Source organism: Nyctereutes procyonoides, unplaced genomic scaffold (assembly GCF_905146905.1).
Source record: "Nyctereutes procyonoides isolate TBG_1078 unplaced genomic scaffold, NYPRO_anot_genome, whole genome shotgun sequence".
Lineage (NCBI taxonomy): Eukaryota > Metazoa > Chordata > Mammalia > Carnivora > Canidae > Nyctereutes > Nyctereutes procyonoides.
Genome location: NW_026575131.1, coordinates 51,539,025 through 51,548,692, shown reverse-complemented (window position 1 = coordinate 51,548,692; position 9,668 = coordinate 51,539,025). Strand labels below are relative to the sequence as shown.

The 9,668-nt window shown below is 42.2% G+C and overlaps 1 protein-coding gene across 1 annotated transcript; it reads left to right on the top strand.

The window, feature by feature from the left end:
* The first annotated feature begins 215 nt into the window (after nucleotides 1-215).
* LOC129522065 (olfactory receptor 7D4-like) lies at nucleotides 216-1,154 on the top strand. The gene has a single exon (XM_055344145.1). The coding sequence runs from the start codon at nucleotides 216-218 to the stop codon at nucleotides 1,152-1,154; it is 939 nt and encodes a 312-aa protein (XP_055200120.1).
* Nucleotides 1,155-9,668: the final 8,514 nt, after the last annotated feature.

Below are 9,668 nucleotides of genomic sequence, written 5' to 3'. Positions count from 1 at the left end.
CTGTCACTCATGTATAAATAAATAAATAAAGCTTTTTAAAAAATAAAATAGAAATGGGTTGCCACTTCAATGAATGAGTCACTGGCATTGGAAGGAATAGTGGAAGGTGAAGGATGTCCATGCAAAGTGGGATCAAAGGTGAATACTAGGAAGTGACAGCTGACTGTTCATTGAGGGTTGCTTTTGTCTCCTTTTCCAGCAAACAGACCAGCTACATGGGAGCAGGAAACCAGACAGAAGTATCAGTATTCCTCCTTCTGGGCCTCTCAGAAGATCCAGAACTGCAGCCTCTCCTCTTTGGCTTGTTCCTGTCCATGTATCTGGTGACTGTACTGGGAAATCTGCTCATCATCCTGGCTATCCTTTCTGATTCCCACCTCCACACACCCATGTACTTCTTCCTCTCCAACTTGTCTTTTGTTGACATCTGTTTCATCTCCACCACTGTCCCGAAGATGCTGCTAAACATCCAGGTACACAGCAAAGACATTTCCTATATAGGATGCATCACTCAGGTATATTTCTTTATGATTTTTGCTGGAATGGATGATTTCCTCTTGACTGTGATGGCCTATGACCAGTTTGTGGCCATCTGCCACCCTCTGCACTATACCATCATCATGAACCCACGACTCTGTGTCCTCCTGGTTCTGATTTGTTGGCTCACCATTTTCTGGGTCTCCCTGATTCATATTCTAATGGTAGGGCAGCTGACCTTCTGTACAGGCACTGAACTTCCACATTTCTTCTGTGAACTGGCTCAGATTCTCAAGGTGGCCTGCTCTGACACCCTCATCAATAACATCTGCTTGTATGTTGCCACTGCTCTGCTGTGTGTTTTTCCTCTCACTGGGATTCTTTTCTCTTACTCTCAGATCGTCTCCTCCTTAATGAGGATGTCTTCCACTGAGGGCAAGTATAAAGCATTTTCCACTTGTGGGTCTCACCTTTCTGTGGTCTCTTTGTTCTATGGTACAAGCCTGGGGGTCTATCTCACTTCTGCTGTGACCCATTCTTCCCAGAGAAGCTCAGTTGCATCAGTGATGTACACTGTGGTCACCCCCATGCTGAACCCCTTTATCTACAGCCTGAGGAACAAGGATGTGAAGGGCACCCTGCGAAGGCTCCTCAACAGAGCAGCCTCATGTCCATGATGGGCCACTGGCCTCAGAACCAAGTGGACATTGCAGGCCCCAAAGGCAAATGTGAATTTAAATATTTTTCTCCTTTAATAGACATCTTTGATTTATCTAATTCCCAAAGTACCCATGATTTCCTTTTTGTTTTTGTATTAGTCTCTCCTCAACAATCCCTCTGTAGTCCTTTTTGACTTTTCTTCCCTATATGCTGTCCAAAAAGTTCCATGTTTTATCAGCTTTCTTGTAGCCATTCTTAAGATTTCTAACTTTAGGTTTAAAGTACTCATCATATCAAGTGCTGCTGTGGCTGCCCCCAAAATTATACTCTAAAATGTTGATGTTCTCCGCATCCTCTCCAACATTTGTGGTTTCCTGCCTTGTTAATTTTCCCCATTCTCACTGTGTGTGAGGTGTGAGGTGGTATCTCATTGTGGTTTTGATTTGTATTTCTCTGATGGCAAGTGATGCAGAGCATTTTCTCATGTGCATGTTGGCCATGTCTATGTCTTCCTCTGTGAGATTTCTCTTTGTGTCTTTTGCCCATTTCATGATTGGACAGGATGAGCACTGGGTGTTATTCTGTATGTTGGTAAATTGAACACCAATAAAAAATAAATTTATTATAAAAAAATAAATAAATAAAATGTTGATGTTCTTCACCTTCATTTGCTTGTGGGCTTGTTTTCCCCGCAAGAAATGGAATGAAGTCTTACATGGTCATACCAGTGTTTACCATATCAGAACTGTGCCTGTTCCTTCACATGTATGACTTTACATCATCTTGAAAACATGTCTTGGAGATATTTCCATTCATTCACCCCACTTTTCAAAAGAAGAGAATGAGGTTGACTGGGATTGTTACCTGGCTAGCTGACATGGAGTTTCTATCCTACTTTTTGTAAGAACAGTGATGTGATTTTCAACTTCAAAATAGGAATCTAGATTTCTCTTATTATATTAATACTAATATACTGCTTAAGAAAACTCTGAGATCTAGATTCATTCTTTGTGATCCTTCCATCTTTCCTTCTTTCTTCATTTCCTTCTTTTATTTGACTTTTATTCCCATATATACAATTTTAAGATACACCCTCTAAGATCCTAAATCATGTAATAATGAATACAATAGAATAAAAGTTATTTTTCTTACATGGTTTATTTTTTTTTCCTGGGACTCTCTGGAGATGCCATCAGAAATGGTAGTTACACACATGTGGAATGTGTTCAGAAGTTAGCTCATTTGAGAATAATGTTGATAGAATTGAGTGTTCAGTGAAGGTTGGGGTAATAGATGCTGTCCACATTTCTCCCACATTCCCTGAGATCCTCTCACCATATCCACTGCGTGACTGCCAATTGCCAACCCCATCCAGAACCAAATTTGCCCAATAGGTGGTGGCAGAACCTCCAGGGAATTATGCTCACACAAAGACAGCCCTTGATGGAGAGCTATGGGATTCATTGTCTTTCATCCATTAGCTAGGATAATTCTTAGATTTGTATTTTGTACCACTTTCCAGAATTTCCCCACAGGATGAAAATTCTGCTCATTCTCTGTGGTAGCTGACTTAATATAAACTTGACAGATGTATTTCTTCCATGTATCACTTCTCTCTCACCCATGTTCCATGTTCTTTGTTCCTACCAATAAAACACTTGCACATAAAAACCTTGGCTCAGCATTTGTTTCTCTGAGAACCCAAGCTAAGACAAGTGATAAAGCCTTTAATGTGTCAAGACAATATCATGAAAGGAGAAATTTTTGGAGGAAATAGAAGGGACCTAGCTATCGGGAATATAGTTAGGACTGAAAGATTTCTCAAAAATTATAATTTGTTAGAGAGGAAAGACTTATTTGATGCGGCTTTAATTCACTTTGATTCCATGAACTCTAATCCAATGTGAGTTTATTTTCTGCTGTGCACAAATTGAGTAGGGAACCAAATGATTGCAATACAGAGAAATGAGCATAATAATATTGGTGTGTTATAGATCCTGTTGAAATCAAAAGTAAGGGACACCTGGATGGCTCAGCGGTTGAGTGTCTGCCTTCAGTTCAGGGTGTGATACTGGAGTCCTGGGATCGAGGCCCACATCCGGCTCCCTGCATGGAGACTGCTTCTCCCTCTGCCTATGTCTCTGCATCCCTAGCCTATGTCTCTGTGTCTCTCATGAATAAATAAAATTAAAAAAAAAAGAAAGAAAACAAAGGTAAGCGTTTTCAACCCAGATTGAGTTATTCCCCAAAAAACCTCTAAATTTTTATTTTTTAAAATATTTTTATTGAGGGACACCTGGGTGGTTCAGTGTTTGAGCATCTGCCTTTGGCTCAGGTCGTGATCCTGGGGTCCTAGAATTGAGTCCTGCATTAGGCTCCCTGGGGGAAGCTTGCTCCTCCCGCTGCCTATGTCTCTGCCTCTGAATTCTCTGGGTCTTTCATAAATAAATAAGTAAAACAAAATCTTTTTAAAAGATTTTTATTGGGGGAGGGCGGGGCAAGATGGTGGAGGAGTAGGGTCCCCAAGTCCCCTGTCCCCACCAACTTCCCTAGATAACTTTCAAATCAGTCTGAAAACCTATGGATTCGGCCTGAGATTTAAAGAGAGAACAGCTGGAATACCACAGACAGAAGAGTTTGCACTTCTAATAAGGTAGGAAGACAGAAAAAAATAAAATAAAAAAGAATCAAGTTGGGGAGGGGCCCCGCGAGGAGCTGGACTAAGGCCGGGTGGTGAGAACCCCCGGGACAGGGGAGCCCAGCCCCGGAGAAGCAGGAACTTCAAGAATCTGCACCAGATTCTTTCCGAATGGAAAGGCGCTCAGCAGGGAACTCGAGCAGGATCCCAGGAGGGGTGATGGAGCCTCCAGTCTCCCGGGGTCACTAACAGAGGAGGTGCGCCCGGGAGAGAGCACCCACACCCCACAGGGTAAAGGGCTGGAGCCCGCCCGGCATAGAGGGGCCCAGGAGCCGGATCCCAGCGGCGCAGGCCCCGGAGCCCAGGACGCCGGGGGGACACAGCCCATGATCCTGCGCTCCCTCGGGACAGGCGGAGGCCGGGGGACACAGGACGTTGAGGACGCTCCTGCCGCTGGTTGACGCCTGGAGCTGTGCAGGTCAGTGACCCGCCACTGGAGCATCCAGGCCCCTGCCGACTGGGAGCTGCGGTGGTTACTGCGGGAGCTGACTCCAGGGCTGGAGAGCTGGCTGCCGCCAGTGTGGTTGTTCCTCCCTGTGTCACCCTTTGCCTGGGAACAGAGCCACCAGGGAACAGAGGCGTCACAGGATAAACAGCTCCCACTGAGCCGTGCACCTGGCGGGAGGCGGGGCAGCCATCCTAGGTGCATACACCTGAGAATCAGCACAGCAGGCCCCTCCCCCAGATGACCAGCTGGAAGGACAGGGGAAAAGCAAGGTTTTGACCAACCAGCCCTGGAAAGCTCCAGGGGAAGACGAAGGATTTACAATATATAGAATCAGAGGGTACCCCTCCTTTTTTTTCCTCTCTCTCTCCTTTTTTCTTTTTTTTTCTTCCTTTTTCCAGTACAATTTGTTTTTACCTACTCTGCACTGAGCAAAATGACTAGAAAGAAGAACCCACCACAAAAGAAAGTATCAGAAACAGTACTCTCTGCCACAGAGTTAGAGAATTTGGATTACAATTCGATGTCAGAAAGCCAATTCAGAAGCACAATTATAAAGCTACTGGTGGCTCTGGGAAAAAAGCATAAAGGATTCAAGAGACTTCATGACTGCAGGATTTGGATCTAATCATGCCAAAATTAAAAATCCATTAAATGAGATGCAATCCAAACTGGAGGTCCTAATGACAAGGGTTAACGAGGTAGAAGAACGAGTGAGTGACATAGAAGACAAGTTGATGACAAGGAAGAAAGCTGAGGAAAAAAGAGAAAAACAATTAAAAGATCGTGAGGATAGATTAAGGGAAATAAATGACAGCCTCAGAAGGAAAGATCTACATTTAATTGGGGTTCCCCAGGGCGCCAAAAGGGACAGAGGTCCAGAAACTGTATTTGAACAAATCATAGCTGAGAACTTCCCTAACTTGGGAAGGGAACCAGGCATTCAGATCCAGGAGATAGAGAGACCCCCCCTAAAATCAATAAAGACCGTTCAACACCTCGACATTTAATAGTGAAACTTGCAAATTCCAAAGATAGAGAGAAGATCCTTACAGCAGCAAGAGGCAAGAGATCTCTAACCTTCATGGGGAGAAGTATTAGGTTAACAGAAGATCTCTCCACAGAGACCTGGCGGACCAGGAAGGGCTGGCAGGATATATTCAGGGTCCTAAATGAGGAGAACCTGCAGCCAAGAATACTTTATCCAGCAATGCTCTCATTCAGAATAGAAGGACAGATAAAGAGCTTCCAAGATAGGCAGAAACTGAAAGAATATGTGACCACCAAACCAGCTCTGCAAGAAATATTAAGCGGGACTCTGTAAAAGAAAGAGGAAGTCCACAGAAACATCCACAAAAACAGGGACTGAATAGGTATCATGATGACACTAAATTCATATCTTTCAATAGTAACTCTGAATGTGAATGGGCTTAATGACCCCATCAAAAGGCGCAGGAAAAAAAAAAGGCGCAGGGTTTCAGACTGGATAAAAAAGCAAGACCCATCTATTTGCTGTCTACAAGAGACTCATTTTAGACATAAGGACACCTACAGCCTGAAAATGAAAGGGTGGAGAACCATTTACCATTCAAATGGTCCTCAAAAGAAAGCAGGGGTAGCCATCCTTATATCAGATAAATTAAAGTTTATCCCAAAGACTGTAGTAAGAGATGAAGAGGGACACTATATCATACTTAAAGGATCTATCCAACAAGAGGACCTAACAATCATGAATATTTATGCCCTGAATGTGGGAGCCACCAAGTATATCAATCAATTAATAACCAAAGTTAAGACATACTTAGATAATAATACACTTATACTTGATGCCTTGAATGTAGCGCTTTCTACAATCGACAGATATTCTAAACACAACATCTCCAAAGAAACAAGAGCTTTAAATGATACACTGGACCAGATAGATTTCACAGATATTTATAGAACTTTACACCCAAACGCAACTGAATACACATTCTTCTCAAGTGCACATGGAACTTTCTCCAGAATAGACCAAACTGGGTCACAAATGAGGTCTTAACCGATACCAAAAGGTTGGGATTGTCCCCTGCATATTTTCAGACCATAATGCTTTGAAACTAGAACTAAACCACAAGAAGTTTGGAAGGAATTCAAACACATGGAGGTTAAAGACCATCCTGCTAAAAGATGAAAGGGTCAACTGCGAAATTAGAGAAGAATTAAGAAGATTCATGGAAACTAATGAGAATGAAGATACAACCATTCAAAATCTTTGGGACACAGCAAAAGCAGTCCTGAGGGGGAAATACATCGCAATACAAGCATCCATCCAAAAACTGGAAAGAACTCACATACAAAAGCTAACCTGGCACCTAAAGGAGCTGGAGAAGGAACAGCAAATGAAAACTTCACCCAGCAGAAGACAGTTAATAAAGATTTGAGCAGAACTCAATGAAATAGAGACCAGAAGAACTGTGGAACAGATCAACAAAACCAGGAGTTGGTTCTTTGAAAGAATTAATAAGATAGATAAACCATTAGCCAGCCTTATTAAAAAGAAAGAGAAAAGACTCAAATTAATAACATCATGAATGAGAAAGGAGAGATCACCACCAACACCAAGGAAATACAAGCGATTTAAAAAACTTATTATGAGCAGCTATACACCAATAAACTAGGCAATCTAGAAGAAATGGATGCATTTCTGGAAAGCCACAAACTACCAAAACTGGAGCAGGAAGAAATAGAAAACCTGAACAGGCCGATAACCAGGGAGGAAATTGAAGCAGTCATCCAAAACCTCCCAAGACACAAAAGTCCAGAGCCAGGGGCTTCCCAGGGGAATTCTATCAAATGTTTATTTTTTTATTCATTTTTATTTTTTATTTTTTTAAACATTTTTTATTGATTTTATTTATTTATTAATGAGAGACACACAGAGAGAGAGGCAGAGACACAGGCAGAGGGAGAAGCAGGCTCCATGCACCGGCAGCCCGACGTGGGATTCGATCCTGGGACTCCAGGATCACGCTCTGGGCCAAAGGCAGGCGCCAAACTGCTGAGCCACCCAGGGATCCCCAAATGTTTATTTTTTAAAATATTTCAGTTATTTATTCATAAAGACAGAGAGAGAGAGAGAGAGAGAGAGAGAGAGAGAGAGAGAGAGAGAGGCAGAGGGAGAAGCAGGCTCCATACAAGGAGCCCAACGTGGTACTCGATCCCGGGTCTCCAGGATCACACCCTGGGCTGAAGGCGGCGCTAAACCACTGAGCCACCCAGGCTGCCCTATCAAATATATAAAGAAGAAACCATACCTATTCTACTAAAGCTGTTTGGAAAAATAGAAAGAGATGGAGTACTTCCAAACTCATTCTATGAGGCCAACATCACTTTAATTCCAAAACCAGACAAAGACCCCACCAAAAAGGAGAATTATAGACCAATAGCCCTGATGAACATGGATGCAAAAATTCTCAAGATACTAACCAATAGGATCCAACAATACATTAAGAAAATTATTCACCATAACCAAGTAGGATTTATCCCCGGGACACAAGGCTGGTTCAACACTCGTAAAACAATCAATGTGATTCATCATATCAGCAAGAGAAAAACCAAGAACCATATGATCCTCTCATTAGATGCAGAGAAAGCATTTGACAAAATACAGCACCATTCCTGTAGAGAAAGCATTTGACAAAATACTGCATCCATTCTTGATCAAAATTCTTCAGAGTGTAGGGAAAGAGGGAACGTTCCTCAACATCTTAAAAGCCATCTATGAAAAGCCCACAGCAAATATCATTCTCAATGGGGAAACACTAGGAGCCTTTCTCCTAAGATCAGGAACACAACAGGGATGTCCACTCTCAACACTGCTATTCAACATAGTACTAGAAGTCCTGGCCTCAGGAATCAGGCAACAAAAAGAAATAAAAGGCATTCAAATTGACAAAGAAGTCAAACTCTCCTTCTTCATAGATGACATGATACTGTATAGAGAAAACCCAAAAGACTCCACCCCAAGATTGCTAGAACTCATACAGCAATTCGGCAGTGTGGCAGGATACAAAATCAATGCCCAGAAGTCAGTGGCATTTCTATACACTAACAATGAGACTGAAGAAAGAGAAATTAAGGAGTCAATCCCATTTACAATTGCACCCAAAAGCATAAGATACCTAGGAATAAACCTAACCAAAGAGGTAAAGGATCTATACCCTAAAAACTATAGAACACTTCTGAAAGAAATTGAGGAAGACACAAAGAGGTGGAAAAATATTCCATGCTCATGGATTGGCAGAATTAATATTGTGAAAATGTCAATGTTACCAGGGCAATTTACACACTTAATGCAGTCCCAGTCAAAATACCATGGACTTTCTTCAGAGAGTTGGAACAACTCATCTTAAGATTTGTGTGGAATCAGAAAAGACCCCGAATAGCCAGGGGAATTTTAAAAAAGAAAACCATAGCTGGGGGCATCACAATGCCAGATTTCAGGTTGTACTACAAAGCTGTGGTCATCAAGATAGTGTAGTACTGGCACAAAAACAGACACATAGATCAATGGAACAGAATAGAGAACCCAGAAGTGGACCCTCAACTTTATGATCAACTAATATTCAACAAAGCAGCAGAGACTATCCACTGGAAAAAAAACAATCTCTTCAATAAATGGTGCTGGGAAAATTGGACGTCCACATGCTGAAGAATGAAACTAGACCAATCTCTTACACCATACACAAAGATGAACTCAAAATGGATGAAAGATCTAAATGTGAGACAAGATTCCATCAAAATCCTAGAGGAGAACACAGGCAACACCCTTTTTGAGCTTGGCCACAGCAACTTCTTGCAAGATACATCCATGAAGGAAAGAGAAACAAAAGCAAAAATGAATTATTGGGACTTCATCAAGAAAAAAGCTTCTGCACAGCAAAGGATACAGTCAACAAAACTCAAAGACAACCTACAGAATGGGAGAAGATATTTGCAAATGACATATCAGATAAAGGACTAGTATCCAAGATCTAGAAAGAACTTTTTAAACTCAACAGCAAAGAAACAAACAATCCAATCAAGAAATGGGCAGAAGACATGAAGAGAAATCTCACAGAGGAAGACACAGACATGGCCAGCAAGCACATGAGAAAATGCTCTGCATCACTGGCCATCAGGGAAATACAAATCCAAACCACAATGAGATACCACCTCACACCAGTGAGAATGGGGACAATTAATAAGGCAGGAAACCACAAATGTTGGAGAGGATGTGGAGAAAGGGGAACCCTCTTACACTGTTGGTGGGAATGTGAACTGGTGCAGCCACTCTGGAAAACTGTGTGGAGGTTCCTCAAAGACTTAAAAATAGACCTGCCCTATGACCCAGCAATTGCACTGCTGAGG